Raw genomic sequence first — 22,899 nt, forward strand, 5'->3', positions numbered from 1 at the left:
TGCAGCTGTATATCTGAGTCCCTGCTCCCAGATTATCTTCCTGTGCGGAGAGCCTTGCACTATGCAGTGAGGATCACACACCTAGACACTTCTGTTATTGCGCACAATGAAAACAGGGTCTAGGTGTGCAGGAATCCCACACACCTACTGCCGAGAACCTCGCACTTCAGCACAGATTCTCTACCTTGGTGTTGCTCCCTGTTCACACTTCCCCACTCTGAGTGTGCCAGTATTGCCAAGAGCAAGAAAACACAACAACAGTTGCTTCCACTCGCTTTGCCCTCGCGGGCAGTCTCGGTCTGAAGGCACAAGGCAAATGAACTTGCAATGGTGGCAGTGACAAGATGGTAGACCCCACAAAAGATCTGGAGCTTGCAGTGTGTGTGAAGGCCTATTCCAGAGGTTTGGGGGTCCACGGCTCCCTTGACCAACTGCATTCTTTCTGCGGCACTCCTGTGGGGCTCAGGAGCCCAGTTCTGTCACCCCTTGCCTGCAGAGCTGGCAGCCTCTCACCCTTTTTCAGACTCCCTCCCTTGTGGAGTGTTCCCTCAGCCTCCTCTCCTTTCCTTGGGAGTCCTCTGGACAGCAGCTGCTGCTGCCCCTGGTCTCTGAGCTGCCCCCCCTGCCCCAAAGAGAGGTGCCTCAAGGGCCTGGGACTTGTCTGTCCATTCCCAACAGCAACGGCTGGCTGGCTAGCTGGGCTCCCTTGCCCGCTTACTTGCTTATTCCGAGGCCACCTCAGCTCCTGGCAACCAGCACCCCCTGACCAGCCCCAGAGGTACCATTCGCTTGGAGCCAGGGCCACAAACAGCCACACAAGCCTTTGGGAGGCAGAGACGCAAGAGGGCATCAGAGGAGGGAGGGAAGAGGGGACAGAGGCCAGTGTTGCCTGCAGCACCCCTGACCATCATTCAAGGTACCCCAGGGTGCTGCGGCACACTGTTGAAAACCACTGGCTTAATCTATGTAATCATTACCCCAAGAAAGTGGGGTCAATGGTCACCTGAAACAGACCTTTATGACTAGGTTCCTATTCCAATATGGCCTCTAACATGTCAATTATACACAAGCCAATCATAGGGCACGTTTTGTAACACCACCATCGCAAACTCTATGCATGTATAGCTACAGATAAATAAGCAATGCCACTGGATTTTAGTCATTGTATTTTAATTTGATCCAGAACAAATATGGATAACTTTGTGATGATTTCAGACCATTGGTTTACCTCTTAAAAATGTGAGGTTTCCCCCCACACTCAGCCCAAAGCAGCAATTCACATGTGATCAGATCATGGAAAAAGCTTGATGTTACCATCTTGTATGAGAACCAATTCAACAGACCTCGATAATGCATTTCTTGAAGTTCTGAAACTTGAAAATAAACTTGCAGCGGCACAGCCAAGTGGGTACTTGATACTAACAAGCTTTAGATGAAAGTTCTTTTTTTCTCGGTACGTCATTTGTGTTTTATCCATCCATCGAATTATATATTATAAAGTAACATTCCAAATAGATAACTCTTCGTTAAGAAGCAATATAAGCTTCACCTCAAACCTCTGAAATAAAATTGCAACCATCAAACAATAGCTTTTTGAACTTTTTTTTATTACACAGAAGGCAAATAACTCTCTTCTTTTGGCTTTTATAAACAGAACTCCATTGTTAAAACATTAATTCCAAATACAGGTAAAATCAGTCCTCAACCATGAATAAAATTAAGGAAATCTGTCACATCTACTGCATGTGTCTAGAGCTGTGCACTGTCAATTTCCCCCCTGATAGGGAATATGTTACTTTGGGCATGTATGTACATTTGTATGTAATTTGAGCAATGAACCTGCTTAGGATGTGTGCTGACCACATCTTGTCCTGGGTTGAGCAAAGGAAAAGAACAGGGCTACACATTTGCAGCAGAGCCTGGCTGTGCACAAATGTGATTGGCTGGAACCAGTGATGACCCTTCGCCGCCTCAGAGCCATTTTCAACTTTTTAAAAATAGAAAGTTGGATGGTCTGCCTAAAATATAGGAAAAGGGGCAAGAGATTTGGTGACTTGAGTTTCCAGTTCACTGAGGGGTGCAACAGTTGCCTTTGAACGAGGCAGGAATTTGCCCTACAGGGGAGCAATGTGCCGCAATTTCTGTTGGTCTGTCTGTTTGTGTATGCACGAACTGTCTGTCTTTTATTATTATTACTACTATTATTATTATTATTATTATTATTAGTCTACTCTCACATATAAAATCAATCAAGAGGATTGGTTCCAAAACATTAGAGGTTGGATCAATGGGCATGAAGAACAGCCAAGACTTTTGAGTTCTGCACCCAAGCATTACCAGCACCCTACAGCATCAAGTACGGACAGTAATTATTATTTAAAACATACTTCAGATTCAAGCTGCATAGTGCTAAATCATATCAAAGATATAAAAATAGAAAGCTATTCTTGCCCCTAAGCACCTAAAAAGGCCGGATCCCAAATAACTTAATGTGGTCAAACCAACTCCAGAATATTTAGTTTCTGGATTTGTAGGAAGTAACTTATTATCCCAGAACACTTTCTGAACCCTTCTGGGCCAAAAATTTCCCTAAACTCATACACACTCTAGCCAGCATGCACAAACCTTGTCTAATTCAGACAAATAAAATACAAAACAATCGAACGAAAACAGAGACTCATTGCGGCACAAGCGGCACAGGGTCTAAATATATGAATACCATATTCCATATACACAAGCAAGGGATGTTATTTTTGAAATCTTATAAGCTAACCACCTCACAGCTGCTGCAGATCACTCAGAAGATGCAGTCAAAAGAGGAACTGGCAAAAGGTTTTCAGTATTCCTTGAGTTGGGACTCCAGTGGGAAATAAAACAAATGCAGATCACAGTGAAGAATCTTTGTTTCTTGGAAGTGTCACACTGGGGAACTCTGGACAGCCAAGAAAAAATAACGTAAACTCTCAGGTTTCACACAGTGGCTAACAGCCGTAAAAGGAATTCGGTGGCATTTGTGTAAGCAACTGGGCTCTTTGCTTACAGTGGAATCCTTGCTTTCTTCCCCTCTATTAATGTCTACGCACCTTCCACTTCAATGTGGTGAAACAGCACACAACAATGTGCAAACCCCAAGAAAGACAATGCTGTGCGATGAGTTTGGCTTACATAAGCTGGCCCTCATTTCCAAGTGTAAGAAAAACTGTATTTTGTCTGTAGTAAGTAGGTTCTCATGTCATTATAAATAGGTAATATGAAACATCCCCCAAAGATCCGGAATTATTAGCAACTAGACCCCACTTGCAACTGCTTTCTAAACTGTATACAACTTTGGGATTTGTAGAGTATGGCTTTTCACATGTGCAATCTGGGAGTATTTCCTTCCAGTCGGTTTCCCCCATCATGCAAAGTGTTGGCATGTGTGAATGGTAATCCCGTGTTTGTTAGGCACATACATACAATGGCAGGAAAGAGGCCTTCCTTGTTTGTTTAATAATATGTTTGAGTGTCAAATTCGTATTATGTTATCTCTGTGACACAGTTTCTGCCGGGAAAGGGATTCAAGTGAACATTATTTCCCCCCAAATTAGCTTTTTGTTGACAATGAGCTTTAGGCCAAGGATTTAACCACAGCAGTTCAGGCTATGACAAAAAAGACCTCTGCTAATGTGGTCAATGCTTATTTTTCTAAAAATATGTTTAGGGGTACTCTCATTTTGACTCAAGAAAAGATAGTTCAAATTGGGAAAAATAAATACAGTAAATGGACCAAAGTACAAAGATTCACAAAATGTTTAGGGGTATGCGTATCCCTGTGTACCCCCAGAAAAAAAAGCACTGGATGTGGTCAGTACATCCTGCAAATTATATGGAGAACCAGTTCCTTGCAAGCTTCCTATGTGGTTCTACAGCCATCCAGTTCCCTTTCTCGGCCAGCCATAAATTTACGCCATAAATATAAGTGGGACTTTACCTGCCAAATCCAAATGTAGTAGCGGAGAAAACAGAAAGCTGCTTATTATTTATTTTGCATTTATTTTCAGAAACTTTCCACATGGCTCAAACTGAACTGTAAGGGCGGCTGTGCAGCATTCAAAATGTACAAAACGATAACAAAGAGATTACTGATCTGGACTCATTCAAGTAGCTCAAAGTGAGCCTGAAATAATGTGACGTTCATGCAAGATAAATCCAAGAAACAGTGTCCAAAATAATAGCACCTAGCCGATCTCTTCCACTGGGGGTTATATCCCAGATGAGCAAACCCTTAACTTGTGCATATCTGTGGGGTGGGGAGGGGGAAAGGACACAAATGCAAACCGCAACATTGGTGTGTTGCATTGTTAAAAGTGAGTGGCATCCCCCCATCACATGCATGATTCTCTGAGCAGCAGAGCAAATCCCTAAGAGAAAAGCAGGGAACCCTAAACACAACAAAGCCACTCTCAGTGCCATCAGTATGATACAGAGCATATAAAACTAGGCAGAGATATATATACAACAGCATTGCCTGTCTCTCATTGGTCCTGATTCCAGTGTACATCTCAGGTTATTAAACCGAGGGAAGCACAAGCTTTGTGCCTGAGCATTCCCATGTTTGCACTGGCCCTTCTTGCTTCTTGTGTGAAGTCGGTTTAAGATCCTAGCTTGTTCTGGTCCTGGTTTCGATGTAACAGGAAGCTAAAAATCCACGCAGGAAAAGTGTCGACAACTCTGGCATGCCAAGGAGGTGGGAGCGAAGAGGCCGGAGCACGCCGACATCCTTGTTCGATAAATTGAGATAAGTACACCCAAACGGCACCGTATATTTTTTATATCGATAATTTACATTCCAACTATCTGCCCAAAGGCACACTGCAGACGCAACGCTATGTAAATTTTAAAACAGCTTAAAAAAAATATTAAAAATTAAACGTGCATGCACAGGTTTCAGTGCAAACCCAGCGAAAACTCTGTCAGGAGTCTTTCTCTGCAAGAGGAAAGTGTCCATGGTTGGAACGTGTTGACCACTCCACAGTGCCTGCAATCAATTGCTCTGAAGATCTGGTTTGAAGGGAGAGCAGAAGAGCCTCCCAGAATCCTTGGCCATTGGCCATGGTGGCTGAGGATTCTGGGAGCTGGAGTCCAGCGGCATTCACAGAGCCGCAGGTTCCTCAGCCCTGTTCTAGAAGCTTCCACAGCGAGATCTTCACTGGCACGTTTCCATGTGTGGAACGGTTCGAAGACGACAATACAGAATTACTGCATACATCCACAGACAAAAGCCAACCAATAAACACATAAAAAGCAAGGCACATAGACCCCTTTTTTGTCATTTATATATTCAAATTAAGGTACCTCTTTAAACTGCCAAGTGGTAAGACTAGCATATAAACTGGACGCTGTACCATACGGAGTCAGTCGGTCAGGTTATCGATACAAGTCCACAGACTGCATCAAGGAGAATAAAACCAGCCATTATGTTATGCAAAGTAGGCAGATGTATTAACACCACACACTATTAAATTATGTAAACAAACATCTTTTTTTTCTAAATAATACAAAAGTCCATTTGTCAAAAGGAGGGGGCTACTGAAGCATAGCTCGAACTTGTTTCGAAGTAGACTCGTCGTTCAGATGTTTCGTGGTGAACCTGGAAGTTACAAAGACAGAGTCAAAAGACTATCCTGTGAATTTCAGGCTCCGTCATGCACCTTGATAAAGCAGCAACTTTACAGAGCAATGCTTATGCACATAAACACACACACACACACACACACACACACACACACACACAACACCCCCCAGTCCCGTCGTATTCAGGATTGCAGCTCTGAACACGCAAAGTGCTTTAGATTATTCAAATTAATGCTCTCTGTGGTTGTCTTAGCAAGTTTGGTCCCAGAAGCTATGAAAGGCCCAACGACATTAAATAAAGGCAAGCGAAGTTAAATGAGTGCATTGTTTAACAGCAACAATGAGGGAAACAGCATCCATCAAATTAAATGAATAAGGTAAATGGTATTAAATAAACAAATACAGGAAGACCCATGTATGAACATACCTGCATAAAAATACATAATATAAAATGGAAGAATGGTATAAAAAGGTGTGGGATATAGCTATTAATGATAAATTGACATGTGCTATTAAGGTAAGATGGGGAATATGCCAGAGAAGTGATTTTGAGGAGATATCCAGTCCAGCAACTTTTATTATTTTGTTACACTTCCGGTGTGGTAAATCAAACACGATGGACAATCAGATGGTCAAAATGAAGATGGGCAAACATAATGGGTACCTGAGAGCATTCAAAAGGCCTTCAACTGTGTCTGCTGGCTCTTCCCTTAAAACCTTTATGCAGCCTTTCATCTGCGAAGAAGAGAAGACATGGAAGAATAAGGGCTACTATTTGGATGCATGCATGAAATACCAAAAAAAGCGTAAGAGAACTGAACGGACCACTTTTAATCTACAGGTCAGAACGTGTGGACCTTCCTTGAATGTTGTTTCCCAAAAATGTGCTAGGTCACAGCAACACCTCCCCTGCTGGGAGAGAACAGATGGGAAAGTCATACCCATAATATGCATAAAACCTGAACCTGGTGCCTTCAGAACTTGTTGCCTTCAGAGCCAAGATTTACCAGCCACTGTATTGTGCAAAGCCACTAAGTACACACAGTCATTGTTGAGTTTTGGGAAGGGGAGGAACATTCAAGTTCTCCCAAGCCTGCTGATACCTTGCTCATGTGTGCAAATGACACTGTTTGGGTTACAACAAAATTCACGCTCACAGAATGGATTTGCTATTAGTATGCCTGATGGGACGGCAGAGTCTTTCTCAAGGAGTGCATTTCAGCAGTTTCCAGGACAGGGACAACTTGATTGCCATTCTTCATGCATTGGTAATCGTGAGACTTAATTACTGCAGTGCGCTGCCTGCAGGGCTTGTTTTAGAAGATGAAGATGCAGAACGCAGCAGTTAGACTGGTGGGATGGCTCCATTGGCAGAGCACGAGACTCTTAATTTCAGAGTTGAAAGCCCCACACTGGGCAAAAGATTCCTGCATGGTAAGGGGTTGGGCTAGATCAGTGTTTCCCAACCTTGGGCCTCCAGCTGTTTTCGAACTACAATTCCCATCATCCCTGACCACTGGTCTTGCTAGCTGAGGATTATGGGAGTTGTAGTCCAAAAACAGCTGGAGGCCCAAGGTTGGGAAATGCTGGGCTAGATGACCCTGGCGGTCCCTTCCAAGGATTCAAACTGGAGTAACATGTTCACATCTGCAAGTTAACACCTGCACCAAGGGATCTGTGCTGGCTGTCAGTAACTACCTGGACAAACTGGACATTACGTTAGCTATGTAGCTATGCCTTGAAGTGTAGTCACCCTTCGGTTTATCTAAGTTGTCAGTGTGGGCTCCCTGATCTGGATCAGGACCTTCCTTGGGGAAGCTGTGGGTGGAGCTTTAATCCTCTACCCTCAACTGCAGTCCTGATTCTGGTCAGCCCCCTGGGCCTGCAATTTGCACTGGGGGGAAACCCTGTTTACTTCAATGGTTGTTTCCACCACCCAAGTGAAAATCATAAGCCCGAGACCCTCAATTTGAAACAGAAAAAAAAGGTTATAGTCTTCCTTATCCCTACACTAGCATCCTATCTGGATCAGGGGCAAATTGTGGGTGGTGGGGAGTATAGTTGAGCCTTTGGTGGAGACATGTATTCTATAGAAGTCATTTGTGGAAGAAGGCTGATGTTTTTAATTATTTGTGTGTTTGTGTGTTGGATTTCAATGCCACATTGGTACCTCTGGTTGTGCAGGTGCGCGACGCAATTCAGCCCTTTTGTGCATGAACGAAGCGCAATTTAGCGCTTGTGCGCATGCGCGAGCGGCAAAACTCGGAAGTAACTCTTTCCAGTACCTCCGGGTCGCCGCGGGACACAACCTGAAAAAACGTAACATGAAGCAAACGTAACATGAGGTATGACTGTATTACGCTTTTATTCAATGTCGCAGGCTACACTGAAATTTGCGCGGGACCACGTGCCAAGCTCTCCATTGCAAGTTAAATTTGCATCCTGAAAAGCAAACGCGCAAAAGAAGTCATTTTCCAAAGGCTACAAGTATGGCTCATGTGACTGATGCCTCAAACCGCTAGTGAAGAAGACAACATGAATTGAAGTGCTTCCTTCAGAACACCCCATGAAGCTTTTGCAGGGGATTGCAACACCTTGCCATTCATTATTCTTACATCAATCTTTGAGGCTTTGGAGAACGCTCCCACGGGATGGACGTGGTCGTAGAGAATGATGACGCCAACCATCACTCTCATGCAGAACATGAGGGTTTCTTCACTGGTGAACCTACTTCTGTATTCTCTGCGGAAGGGAAGAAAACGCTGTTATTCTGCCTCTACTCAAATTAAAACCTTCACTTTCAAAGCAGCACAGGAACCTTGAGACACAATCTAATAGAGTTAAAAGAAAACTGCCAATAAACACGGCTGACAGGGCAGACCATGGGCAAATTGACACATCTACTGCCGCTGACCCCATGCTACGCTGGCACAGTTGTCCCACCAGCAGGGATGAGGGGTAGCTGTTGGAAGGGGGTGGGGGTCTGGCCTTTCCATTCTAATACTTGCACCCCACCCCGTGGCTGTACAGAGACTTCCTCCATTGCTGGACCCTGGGTCCAACTGGCAGAGTCAGAGGTCTCAGCTTGCATGGTGGGCTTTCATCACCTTGTCCATCACTGTGCCTCTCAGAAACAGCCACTGCCAGCATAGAGGTGCCTGGAAGGGAGACAGGCCCATTGCCTCAGGGGATGCCAACATCAGGCTCCAGACTTGGCCAGCTTTCTTGGGACTGGGAACAGGGTAGCAGAAATCAGTGCCTTCCCTTTATTTCCCAACTGATAATGATGTCTCTGTTGTTCCACAGGTAATGACAAAGGGCGCCCGAGGATGCAATAAAAAGTCCACATCTTAGGTGACCTTTTAAAGAAGAGATTCAAAGCATGGCTGAATCTCCAAAGACGGAGGTGGGGGAATCTGTGTGTGCCCCTCTGAGTTTTCTTGTGCTCCCCACGTCCGGTGATTCCTGACAACTGGCCATGTTGGAAGCGGCAAATGGGAATTAAGAGTCCGGCAACCTCTAGATGGCCACAGGCTCCCCACCCCTCTGTCCTAAGATCAAAGGACTGTCCAAAAAATTACTTCTGCCACACATTCCAACTGAGGAGGCAGCAAAAGGCGCAATTAAAAATAAATTAAGAAAAAGATGATGATTGAATATGTTTGCATTGTCTATGTGTAACCATGTCAGCCTGGGTGATGAGTGCAAGGTTCATTAGGTTTCCCTGACAGAATGACCAATCTTCAAACATCAAAGCTTGTAAAAATACACAATTGACCAAAAGGGTAAGTCATGTGGAAAGTGACCTGTTTTAAAGATATTTGACCCCTCCCTTTTTTTTTTGGTCCTGCCGTAACTTTTTTTTCTTTTTTCTTTCCCTCTCCAACTTTAAATATTTATCAGAAGGACAAAGCCAGAGCACTGTGGCCCTCAGAGAAAGTGGGGAAAAGAAAGACTTTCTTCTTCTTTTTCCAATGATGCAAAAGCTCGTCTAAACCGGGATGGATTTGTATTTTAAAAAATAAACCATGACACATCATGGCACTATGACTATCCCTAGATATTACAAGGGAGAGAGAAGATGATGACCCGGAGCTGCTGCTTTTGGTTTAGCTCTACCACATATGCAGCAGACATCATTACCAGCAGCGTGTAAAGATACACTCATTTCTTTTGTTCCACCATAGTCTCTGCTCAAACATGATTCTAAAGTCACGCAAAACCAGTTTACCGGAAACGACAATGGAGTAAAAGTACATGGAATGGTCTTTTTCATAATCTCCGAAATAATGGCTACCTGTCTCCAGCTTCCCCAAAGGTTATAAAAGTAGTATTCAATTACAAGCTTTCGTTAGATTTCTTTGAACTATTAAAACAACAAACAAACAAAGCGACATTTATTTTCCCTGCTCATATCTAACTTACGGCGTTTCCAGCATGACTTTACATACACTGGCCATCGTACTTAGACAATCTGTCGTATTCTCGATTGGTAGGGTTTTGTTCTGCAGAGGTTAAACCAAACCAACAACAATAACAAAAAACAAAAAAAATTAGGTCAGTTATTCAATATTTCTCTGTAATATGCTATTGGTTTTTGGTTTTTTAAAGAAATATTAGATCGTCACTCACTTCTGCAACAAACTGTGTTGTGGCATTGCTCAGTGTTTTCAGCACTGGTGTAGCTTCTGCATAAAACAGGGACATTCTGTTAGCCATCTCGTTGTTCACTTCGCTCTCAATGCCGAGCTGATGAAAACACAAGGGAACACTGATTTTTTTTAAGAAGAAGTTGCTGTGTGCGTTTGCACATAACGCTAAGCCCCAGCTTAGTAAACAAACCACGAGTTGTCTCCTTGATGAGCAAACAAGGCACCGCCTCTTTCTCAAAAGCTTTGGTTTGTTTTCCAGCTCCTCTTCTCTCTGTAGCTTGGAGGGGCCACACAAACCATGGGTCGTGCAAGACTGTTGGGTTCAGACGTGACACCAAATGATAGTTCAAACAAGCCACGGTTTCATGTCAACAACAAACCCATGGCTTCAAACTGTGGCTTGCTGCCAGAAAGCAAACAAACCATGCTTTGTCTGCTGGGCTAGGTTCAGAGGTTGACACCACTTTGCCTCAACCAACTGTGGCTTCGCCTTATGTGCAAACCACATGTGCCCAACCTGTTGCCCGAAACAAGGGATGTGCTGTTACCAAGTTCTTGTGCAAAAAAATGAAATCTGCCTTGATTGCAGATACAGCAAGTGAACAGGAAAACACATGGCATTGCAAAGTAAAATACATCATCATCATCCCTTCTATCTCCAGACAGAACAGAGAAAGACTCCTGTTGAAACCCTGGTGGGCCACTCATGCACCTGGTGGTGCAGAAAAACTGAGGTAGATGGACTGTATTTAGTATAAACCAGCTTCCCACATTGCCAGATTGTCTTCTAGTGAAGCAGCAGCCCCAAATGGAAACCAGGTTTTTGGCCATTAAATAATCTATGGCCTGCTGAATGTGGGGTGGGGTGGGGACTGTTATTATGATTATTTTATTATTATGCTTTTGTGCAGTGCTTTTTATTACTATGCTCCGTAAATTATGTACTGGGATCTTTGAATAAAGGGCGGTATAAAAACTGAATTAACAACAGCAACGACGACGTTTCACTTACGTGCATATTGTTTATTCTGTTGCGATTCAACGTCCTCCTATAATAGCTGAAGTCATTCTGTATTGCGGGGTTTCTCATCTTGGTACGAAAATAAAAGGGGAAAATAAAATTTAAAAATCAAGAAAAATAAGCTTCCGGCGCTCTTAACCCAAAAAAGCCCCTTAAACATTTTATGTGTTAGCTGACCATCCCGCCCTCGTCCTTACCTTGAGTTCGTCAAAGCGGAGAGTGAAATGCAAGATCTCTGCAAACTGCTTTGCTAGGGCTTGCTCTCGCTCTAAGTGCTGAGTTGGTGCATAGGGAGGGCAGGTCAAGGATTCCAGTAAACTCTGCAGCGCTTTCTCTGAAGACGAAGAAGGGAGGAAAGCAAAAACAAGTGAAATTGCAGATATATGTCTCACATTTCTTTAAAAAGAGAGCATTTCAAACAAACGTGCAAACCTATTTTTCCACTAGCACAAGACTCATGGATAAATATTTTTTACAAACGGAACTGTTTGGCCTTCCCTAAACTACGTAAATGTGCAAAATATCTTTTACACATGGAAAAACTTAATAAAAGTTACTTCTGGGTGAAGAAAGCCTATCATCTTAATTGAGTTAGATTGCTGGGATAGCTCAGTTGGCAGAGCACAATACTCTGAATCTCAGGGTTGTGGGTTCGAGCCCCATGGTGGGCACAGAAGGGGGTTAGGCTAGATGTCCCTCGGGGTCCCTTCCAACTCTACAATATGGAGACGTAATGAATAAATTAATTTTTTTAAAGGTATGATATTGTTAGTGGAATGGGCATCTTTAATTGCCTTTTCTTCACCAAATGATGATTGAGAGGTATAAGTCTCTTGCTTACGGACGTCTGGCAATACAGCCCCATTACAAACAATATCAAAGGGGTTTTTAAGGTTAAAAATAAGCCTCTAAGGTCAGAGTTTCCCAAACTTGTTTTTGGACTACAATACCCATGATCCCCGACTCCTGGTCCTGTTAGCTAAGGATGATGGGAATTGTAGTCCAAAAGCAGCTGGAGACCAAAGTTTGGGAAACATTGCTTTAAATGAAGGGCAGGGGAATGCACAATTGCTTCGTTCTAAGTGCAAGACATACACCAAAGGGCGGAGGGAACCAAATGCCACCATCGAAACAGCAGAGCAGAGGGTTGTTCAGCAACACACTAAACCAGGTTTCCTGACCTGTGGTCCCTCCAGAGATGTTGCTGGGACTACAGCTCCCATAATCCTTAACCACTGGCCATCCTGGCTGGGGGCAGCATGTTGGGAAAGGCTGCACCCAAAACATCAGAGGTGAACAAATTCTTTGGAAACAATAGGCAGATCCTCACCTAGCCGGAGAGAAAACTCATAGAACCGCTTCAACCTCACAACCAAAGGACACACTGAGTTCCAGGCTCTCTCCTGAAGTTGGATATCATTGGGGTTTTGTATTGCCTGGAAAACAACGATACCTTGATCAACATCAGGTGGCTGGCAAAGAACAAAAAAGAGGACTTGCTGCTTGCCTCTATATTTAAATATAAAATATCTCAAAATGATGCTTGTATAACAAGAGCGGAAAGTTAGGGGCAGGTGGGGCTTGTCAACCTCGGGAGGTAGCCCATCTAGCAGAAGGAAAACTCAAATCTGCTGTCTCGCATGATATCTTTGCGAGAAGGAAAGGCTAAGGAGTGAACCCTACACAAATCCAGAGTCGAGTCCCTAAGACAGCTGGATGGTGCCTTGTACGTCTCATTCCGGCAACTCCTGCAGCCAAGATGGTGCCAAACGTATTGCTCTGCTTTCCTTTGGACCACATCAGGCCAAGAGGGGGGTCTTGTCAATCTGGGAAGCACAGGTCCCCCGTGCTCCAGGGAGGTCCCTTCGGGGTTTGACTTCACCCCCAGAGGTGCATTCTTATTCTCTCGAGACAGACGGATGTCAACAACTAAATTAGAGGAAGGGACATAGTTCTGTGGAAGAGCATCAGTGTTGCATGCTTGATTCCTGACATTACCAGGTAGGGCTGGGAATGTCCCCTGCCTGAAATTCTTGAGAACCATTGTTAGTTAGTATAGTCAAGATGGATCAATCACCCAACAGCTTCCTATGTTCCTGTAAGATATTCCAACCATTTCATCTGATTCAGCCCCATTTCTCCTTCCTTCCCCTCACCTCGATTGGGTCTACTGCCCCCAAAGAAGCTTGCAAGCTCGCTGGGGCAGGAACCTACTTAGAGGTTTATTTTCTGCACATGTTACTCCGTAACACTTCATGCACGGATGGCGTCGTATAAATTAAGAACAAAACCATTCAAGAGGTTTTGTAAACGCCACACACAGACCAAAAGCCGAGCCGCTTTTAAGTCCATCTTTGACGTCGCACCATTTAGCACTGGAAAGCTTTCAGCCAACGTGTAGTCCTCAGACTCCATCATTCATCTTCGGGGTCATTAATAAATAACAGCCTTCGCAAAAGCTCTTTGCAATCTTGTCTCGCCCGCATGCAGGGGTAAGCATAATCCACACCACATGCATGCGGAGATACACATAATCGTGTGTTCTGTGTGCAGATATATGCGTGCACAAGCACATCTAGAAAATCTGTTTTTAATTTGGAATCCTAAGTTTCAATGAGGTTCTTGACTTCGTTCAGTAGCCTGATTGCATCGATAACCGTTTGTCTCCAGAAGAGATTTGTTCAGTAGGCAGGAAAATTCTTGTCATTTTTAGTTTTAATTTCACATAATTATGACCATTTTTTTTATAAAAAAAAGAAATATTGTATGTACAGTGGTACCTCTGGTTGCGAACGGGAACCATTCAGGAGCCCTGTTTGCAACCTGAAAGGAACGCAACCCACATCTGTGCACACATGGGTCGCGATTCGCCGTTTTTGCACATGTGCAAGACGTCATTTTGCGCGTCTGCGCATGAACAAGTGGCGAAACCCGGAAGTAACACTTTCCTGTACTTCCAGGTCACTGCGGGACACAACCTGAAAAATCATATCATGAAACAAACGTAACAAGAGGTATGACTGTATTTGCTTGGGTATGAAAAGAAATATTCCAGACTAGTGTTTAATTTTTCCTTCCTCGGTTTTTTTTTTTGGGGGGGGTGCCATAGTATGGTTTAACGCACATCTCTAATTTCCTGTCCCGCTCCTTTGTAGGACTGCAGGTCTGAAAGCATGCTCTCCGAATCTTGTAAGACAGCATTGACTTGGTTCCATACTTCCCTCTCTCCATCTGTAGGCTGAGCATCTAGGTGAGATAAAAAGCAAATATTATTTTAAGAAATGTTGGTGGCAAATAGAGCTAGCATACACACTCCTGTGGTTTGCAGTACAACAGCCCTTTGATCCATATTTTATTATGTTGCAGACAATTCAGGCAGTGCTTCATTGATTTCCATATCTATGCCTTAGTATTTAGCTCCAATGTAACTAGGATTAAAACTGCTGCTCCCCACCCCCCATCAAAAATGCCTCATGCAAAATGTACTTACATTAAAATAAAACAACAAACCCCCAAACCAACTATATTGACTTCAGCAAATTCCATGTCAAAACGTATCATGGACTCCACTGAGACAAGATGAGTTGGATACATTTTTTAAAAAACCTGTGAAAAAAAATAATCTTGCTGCAATCCTTCCCAGTTGGAATTTCTGAGTAAGAAAAAATGAGGACAGCAATCCATAAAAGAATTAGTCCTCTGTGCAGAAGCATAGCTTAGCAAAATGAAAAGCTGTTTTCATCCTCACCTGCTATATTAAAACCCATGAATGATCATGACTCTTTCCCCCTCTTTTCCAGTTTTAAAACACACCATAATTCTGTGTTTCTTCCCCCTTGGCCTATCTTAGACTTATATGTGAATCACTAGGAAAAGTTATCGCGGAAGATGGACCGTTGCTAGAGACACTCAACCCCCTCTGTCTTTGACCTGCCGATGGACTCATCATTTCAGTTAAACATTACAGCCACTTTTGCTTGGGTCCTCTTCAAAACCCTGTTCACAAGTGTCCAACTTAACAAAAGCACACACATTCTACCCTGCCTTTCTTCGGGGAGATGTTAGACCCAGATCCGTTCCAACGATTCCACAAATATTCATGGATTCAGGCGGTCGTGTTCTAGCCTCTCAGTGAATAATATTGAAATCACTTTAAGTCGGTCTAGTCCGGTTATCTTCAACCTGCTGCAGTCTATCTTACCCAAGCCAGTGATGGAAGAAATGACAGCGTGTTTCAAAGCCTTTGAAATGACACTCACTGTAACTGATGCTGACGCACTTCAGAAGTTTGTTGGAGCATCGTTCACTTGGGTTTGGATAAGAGGGGCTCCCTCTCCCTGTATGGGCCCAGGTCCTCCCCCCCCCCCACTATTTCCTATTTGTTTGCCTTTCACTCTGGGCCTAATCCAGGCATAGGCAAACTCGGCCCTCCAAATATTTTGGGACTACAAGTCCCATCATTCCTGACAACTGGTCCTGTTAGCTAGGGATGATGGGAGTTGTAGTCCCAAAACATCCGGAGGGCCGAGTTTGCCTATGCCTGGCCTAATCCATCTCTCCCCAGAAGAAGACAAAAAGGTATGTATACGTTGCTCCTCCTGACTCCTCTTACTGATCGCTTACTTCAAGGGGGAAGGTGAACTGGTAGAAAAAGTAAAGCGGGAAGTCCTGCTGGATAGCTCAGCTGGTTAGAGCGTGGTGCTGATAACGGCAGGGTTGCAGGTTCAATTCCCACAAGGGACAGCTGCATGTTCCTGCATTGCAGGGGGTTGGACTAGATGATCCACAGGGTCCCTTCCAACTCTACAATTCTATGATATGACCTGAAGGGCCAGGAAGTTCCAGGGACTGGCAGCGGAGCATGGGGCCAACTGGAATAGATGTCTCAGGAGGTTATCTGACAATGCCAATCCCTGATGCTGTCCTGGTTACCCTACCAGCCGTTGGACTACTGCAATGCGCTCTACGTGGGGCTACCTTTGAAGGTGATTCAGAAACTACAACTAATCCAGAATGCAGCAGCTAGACTGGTGACTGGGAGTGGCTGTCAAAGGTCCAGCTCCGAGGGCCTTCTGGCAGTTCTCTCACTGTGAGAAGTGAGGTTACAAGGAACCAGGCAGAGGGGCCTTCTCAGTAGCGGTGCCCACCCTGTGGAACACCCTCCCATCAGATGTCAAGGAAATAAACAACTATCTGACTTTTAGAAGACATCTGAAGGCAACCCTGTATCTGGAAATTTTTTATGTCTAATATTTTACATTTTTTAATGTGCTGTAAGCCACCCAGAGTGGCTGGGAAAACCCAGCCAGATGGGCGGGGTATAAATAATAATATTATTTGTATTATGATTATTAAATTGTTCCAAGACATATTTATTTTGAGCAAGAGATGCATGGTCCAGAGAGGTATAGGAAGAGGTCAAAGTCCTGAGCATGCTGCTGTGTAATGCTGCATTGACTTTTTAAGTCTCTACAGGAAGGCCTACCATATTATTAGAAGTCAGTAGAACAAATAACTGAGGAGATCTGTGGGCAACATTCTGTTGAAGCTAAACAGAACTGGACAAAAGTGGGACTATTCTTAGAAACTGCAAGTTGTATGAGGAGAGGAAGGGTGGAATATTATCACCTATTATGAAAGGAAACCAAAGTTTGGGGGGTTTCAGTATGTTGGCTGGTTCCACCAGCTGTACAAAAGACAGCCACCTTTCCTCTGTGTGTGCATGCGTGTGTGCATCAGGTGTTTTGAGGGTGTGTGCACACTATGCTCAGTCTGGGTACCCCCTTCCCTTTTAAACAGGAGATTAGTAGATCGGCATTGTTGTCCTCTGAAAGCAGTGACCACATCAGGCGTTTTTGAGCATGCACTCCCTGACAACATCCATCATTCTGTTACACTCTGGGTTCTCTAAATCAGGAATTAGAGGGCCTGTTAACATTGTAGGCTAGAAGGGCTTCTCTTGCATACGATTTTCCTCTTGCTTCATACACATCAAATAAAAGGCTTCTAGTGCAGCCGTAAAATCTAGCAGGACACATTTTATGAGAAAAATGCCTGCTGTAAATGGCCCGAAGTGTTCAAAATTCAGCTCACTGGTTATTAATTTAGGCAGGTACAAGGCCTTAAAAAAGAAAGAAAGAAAGAAAGAAAGCCTAGAGAGATCCTTAGTTTTAAAAAGATGCATTGTGGTGAAATTCACTGCAGGTGCAAAGAAAAGCCTTCCTGAGAGAGGTGGGGGGAGGGCAGGGAAACACAGGCCTGCAGCACCCAAACTGAGCTAAGGTTTTGAACTGAGCTAAGGTTAGCAACCCTGGATATCAGGATTTGGCTGGCAAAATGATGTGGTTTCTTAAATCTATTTTAAATATGCAGCCAGTGCTCAGATGCACAGCCTCTGCTTGCCACACATTCACATGTGATGTGTGTAAAATCCTCCCTGATATTTGTCACGATGAGAGAAATGGTCAAGCTACTCAGTGAGTCATCTGTTTGGGTGGAGAAGGTGGCCAAGAAACAGAAGCCACAGCTGACTTATGCAGAAGGGCACCGCTTGAACCTCAATGGCTGGGATCACCAGGGACTGGGGAGTGTGCTTAGCTTCCCCCTGAACACTGTCCAAAAGTGGATCCCTTCACTCTCCCCCACGTACAAAATCATATAGCTGCCGCTCATCCCTGCAGGAAAAGTTTGAGTGCGGCGCTTGGGAATTGCTGCTGCGGGAGAAAAACCCGACCACTGCTCCTGACAAGTGGGCCAGCCATTAGAGAGAAAAACGCCTTGTGGGAGGAACTATGGTGCTCCACTTCCTTTGATTGGTGGGAGATTCAGCAACCCTCTTCTGATGCATCAAGTTTGACAGGCCTTTAATACTATTGAATTAATGCAAAGCTTTAGTGCACAGTAATCCCAGAACGACTAATGTCTGAACTCTCAAGGCTATACATTCAATACTGCCTATGTAATTTTTTCCCCCATGGGGGAGGAGTTTCTGGTGTGAAGGGTGCTTTCAAAAAAATCCCCTTCATTCTAGTGGTGCGGCAATAAAAACTGCGGGCACATTTGCAAAGCTAAGCAGGATGTGGAATGGTTTCGAACTGGATGTGTTGAGATTCCTGTATTGAGGGGGTGGGGTTGGGCGAGATGGACCTCGTGTTCTTCCCTTGCAACTCTACAATTCTATTATTCTCATACGCATTCTGTAATGGGATCCTGCTTTGAGAGGACTCCACCATACGAGGCCTTGCAAGCTTGGAAGTCATTCTACAACTTGTTTCCAGGGATGCAAAACTTACGCAACTCTCCAGTTCCTCCTCATCTCTCCCTACTGACTCTTTGGAGCAATGGTTGTGGGGTATTTTTTGGGGAGAGGAGAGTCCTTCAACCAGAAGTATTCTATTAACTCATTCTGAGGTTATGCTTTTGCCTCACCTCCCAGCCACCTTTGTGGACCCTGCCATTTTCTTATCAATTTGAACGGTGCCCCTCAACATAAATGCTAATATGCAACATTTCACAGTTCTGCTGCCAATAGCGGTGTGTCTGCAGGTACGGTCCCTTGTGAAATGCTCTTCACCAGAACTTCTCAAGCCTTCTACCTCCAGGGCCCACTTGAAAGCGATGAAAGTTACTGGGGCCCGCTAGTCACAAAATTATGCTGTGGGGCAGGACCAGTTTGTTGGTTTGTGAAATGCTGCTCTTCAACAATGTACAGAAAAAGGGTTGTGCTCTTGAGCGATGCAACCAGAGTCTCTCATGCACCTTTCAAACACAAAATCATTCTAGAATGTGGCATAGATTGCGCAACATCAGGAAATGCCTATTTCCATAATGACTCCCTCTTGATGCATGTTGTCCATGAACTTCAGGGAAATGCAGTTGTTGCTTACTGGGCCATTTTTCTTGCCTGCGATTCTGGTTGCAGGTTCGATTCCCATATGGGTCAGCTGCATGTTCCTGCACTGCAAGGGGTTGGGCCAGATGATCCTCAGGTCCCTTCCAATTTTACAGTTCTACGATTCTACCTCTTCCAATTTCTTGACAGCTACCCCACTTTTTTTTTTTGCAATGAAGTTAAGACATTCAGCAACAAACCTGGCTGACACAGAAAGGCCCTGAACGTTGAGCTAAATACCTGGAATCTAGTGCAGGTATTCTTATGCATAATTATCAGGTAGCTTTGAGAAAATACAGATATTAAGAAAGACTTATAAAAGGAAGTAGGGGGACTGGGTTGAAATTGACACAGTGGCTTTCGGAACGTTTTCCCCATGGTGTATTAGTTATGAAACACAGCAAGCTGTGCCGAACAACAACATACACCTGTCTTGTCCGTGTTTAAAGTGCTATTATGAAGCAAGCAGAGCAGAAATGTATCTTTAGTGGATGAAGGGAGTTTTAATGCATTTTCTGATCACTTTTCAAAGAAACGCTCAGACGACATGCATTTAGCCTGTAAGCAGAAGGATTATATTAGCTGTAAGATGTGGTTAGAAAATTAATGTGTGAAGTAGATTACATTTCACCAGATGATAGATCCAAGGCTAAGGGGAATGCAATCGAGCGTTTACTTCAATTGCCATATTTTGTTTCTGCAATTAATGGAGGTAATCACATTAATTCAACAGTGAACAAAGGCAATTCCACACGGAACAAAGGCAAGAAAAGTGTCGTATTCACTATGAATTAGTGCTTTCCTTTAGAGTACAGATATATTCAAAATGTTTTAAGTCCTTCAGAAAGTGTTGAAGGGTCAATGGGTACGTATCAGAAAACTTTAAATTTGCTCGTGCTCTTTGGAAACAAACAGTGGTACCTTGGTTCTCAAATGCCTTGGTACTCAAACAATTTGGAATCCAAACACTGCAAACCCAGAAGTGTTCTGGTTTGCGAACGTTTTTTCGGAAGCCGAACGTGCTCTGTTTTGAGTGTTAGGCTTCCTATTTGAGTGCCACACTTCCGTACTGAGTGTTACACTGAGGTCTGTCTGTTTTTGCTATTTATTTTGCTTTTCATTTTCGCGGCTCTTTTTTGTGTGTGTGACTGTGTGGAACGCAGTTCAGCTACTGGTTGATTGATTGTGTGACTGCAGTACATTCTTTATTGCTTTCATTTCATGGATCAGTGGTCCCGTTAGATAGTAAAATTCATGTTCAATTGCTGTTTTAGGGGTTGTTTTTAAAAGTCTGGAACGGATTAATCCATTTTGCATTACTTTCTATGGGAAAGCACACCTTGGTTTTGGAACGCTTTGGTTTTGGAACGGACTTCTGGAACGGATTAAGTTTGAGAGCCAAGGTACCACTGTATAGGGAAAAAGAGGTGTTTACTCCCATATGCAATACTGAGACACTTTTCTGCCCAGCGGGATTTTAAGAGTTTCACAGTGCTATGCTCCTACACATTTTAATAAAGTGTAAAGGGCAAGGGGGGGGGGATTGCTTGCAAGTTTCTTTGAATACAGCACAAGCCACTTATAATGACCAACTTGTACAAAGCATGCAACCTTGAGGCTCACTCCTACACTCTCCATAAGTATAACTCAAGGAAGAAATTTATGTCTGAACAGTGCCATGCTAAGATTCACTAAAACCTCTCTCAACGGGCCCTGTTCTTTGTCAATAAAAATAAGAATACCTTCTAAAATGAAGGTTGTTTGACAGAGGCTGTTTGACAGAATGCATGGCAGTTCTTTTAGCCGAGCAATGCTAACATTTGCAAAAAAAAATATTGTTGGTGTTTTGGTTGAACCGAGCATCTGATTTTCAGAATGAATCAGGAAAAGTATAAGTGCCATACACTGTACTAGTTGTATGGTAGATTAATACATGCAATTGATTAGGATTTTATATATAAGAAGGAGAAAAGAATGCAAGCCAGGCAAGGAGTTTTGCTCACTTTCAAAGTCAAGGAAAAAATTTGGCCCTTGATCAAAGTCTGTGCAAGTGAGAACTTTTAAAAGATTTCCCATTTGGTTCCTGAAAAATAGAGAAAAAAGGAACAGGAAAGTGGCTCAGAGAACAAATCTTGAAAGCATCGAGTCAGATCATTTGCACTGCTTGAACATGTTTATCTGTCAAAGCAAATCAAGCTTAAACATTCCTTCTCAACCAGTTCCTAAGTCAGGGGGAAAGGATGTTCCAATCTTGAACTTACTTTCAAAATCCAGGAAAAAATGTGGGTAGTTTTCAATTTCCCTGGTAAGGACTTTAAGAAGATTACCCATCCCAGCAAACCTAGTGAATGCAACAAAATCATAAAGAGTTATATATGCAAAATTAGAATGTTGAAAAAGTAAGGGTTTGACATTCTCTGCTATTCTTATTTCAAATCGAAACCATGAAAACACAGCCTGTTTTCTAACGCTACATTGAAAGTAAGCGCCAAAGGGGAAGACTCATTGGGAGCAGTTCACACAGCAACCAGCGGCCCAACAGAGAGAACCCAAATATACAAAAGGAGATGCCAAAATCAACCTTCATTGCTGAGATTGAGGACAGGTAGTATTTCTGTGAGTTTGAAGTGGGGCAATAGAGGCAGACTTGCACTGTCTCTGGTCAGAAAGCTTTTGCAGGTTTTTAGTGCAGTGCGAAAACCTGAAAAGTGTGATTGACCAGAGGTGTGAATGAAAAATGTACCGTATTTTTTGCTCTATAAGACTCACTTTTTCCATCCTAAAAAGTAAGGGGAAATGTGTGTGCGTCTTATGGAGTGAATGCAGGCTGCGCAGCTATCCCAGAAGCCAGAACAGCAAGAGGGATCGCTGCTTTCGCTGTGCAGTGATCCCTCTTGTTGTTCTGAGACTCAGAATATTTTTTTTCTTGTTTTCCTCCTCCAAAAACTAGGTGCGTCTTATGGTCTGGTGCATCTTATAGAGCGAAAAATACAGTACGTACAACATTATGACATATTTTCCTCCCTTTTTGTTTTTTTGTTTCAGTGTTACTGTGTTGCATTTCATCCAAGAAAAGCAGAACTGTAAAACTGTTCCAATTTGTCCATACAAAATATATCCAAGCAGAGTTTTGTTTCTTTCTTAACCATCTTTCTATTCGGTGACACAAAACAGTTTGCCTTATTTCTAAATTCACTTTTGATTACTTGGGAGTGCAAATAATCAATAGCTCATTTACAACCAAAGAGAGTTGGCTGGCTTGTTGGGAGTTTTTTGCCCCTTTCAGGCTACTGGTATGTCATAAATGGCTTACATTAAATACCGGGCAGTCAATCTAGTAAAATTATTTCTGTGTGAGTATCCAGATGGGCGGGGTATAAATAATAAAATGATGAGATGATGATTCTCATCTGTCCAACTGATTTAACTGAAAATTAATTTACATGTAAGAATTTGTTATATGGCCTCCTAAATGATCAGATTTCAGTAATGAAATAATGGCCGAGAAGAATTCAATGGAGCACATTATGAACAAATGCCGTTATAATACAGACATACGTTGGAGATTTTGAGGGGTTTGGTTCCACATCACCGAAATAAAGCGAGTCACACAAATTTTGTTGGTTTCCCAGTGTGCATAAAAGTTAAATTTACACTATACTGTAGTGGCTGTACAGGGGAAGGAGGGGGGAAAAACTGGTGGGAGCATGGGTGTAACCAGG

The 22,899-nt window shown here is 43.4% G+C and overlaps 1 protein-coding gene across 1 annotated transcript in view; it reads right to left on the bottom strand.

Moving 5' to 3' along the window:
* Positions 1-1,588: 1,588 nt before the first annotated feature.
* Positions 1,589-22,899, bottom strand: part of CYRIA (CYFIP related Rac1 interactor A) — a 68,139-nt gene continuing 46,828 nt past the window's right edge. Inside the window, 12 exon segments of the mRNA XM_080998058.1 lie at positions 1,589-5,629; positions 6,278-6,348; positions 8,229-8,355; positions 10,039-10,118; positions 10,246-10,362; positions 11,278-11,355; positions 11,484-11,620; positions 12,617-12,722; positions 14,411-14,532; positions 21,181-21,246; positions 21,249-21,260; positions 21,439-21,518. Of these exon segments, the coding sequence (XP_080854184.1) occupies positions 5,566-5,629; positions 6,278-6,348; positions 8,229-8,355; positions 10,039-10,118; positions 10,246-10,362; positions 11,278-11,355; positions 11,484-11,620; positions 12,617-12,722; positions 14,411-14,532; positions 21,181-21,246; positions 21,249-21,260; positions 21,439-21,508 (1,050 nt within the window). The 5' untranslated portion in view covers positions 21,509-21,518 and the 3' untranslated portion in view covers positions 1,589-5,565.

The sequence above is a fragment of the Podarcis pityusensis genome (assembly GCF_964106645.2).
Source record: "Podarcis pityusensis genome assembly, chromosome: 3".
NCBI classification, from domain to species: domain Eukaryota; kingdom Metazoa; phylum Chordata; class Lepidosauria; order Squamata; family Lacertidae; genus Podarcis; species Podarcis pityusensis.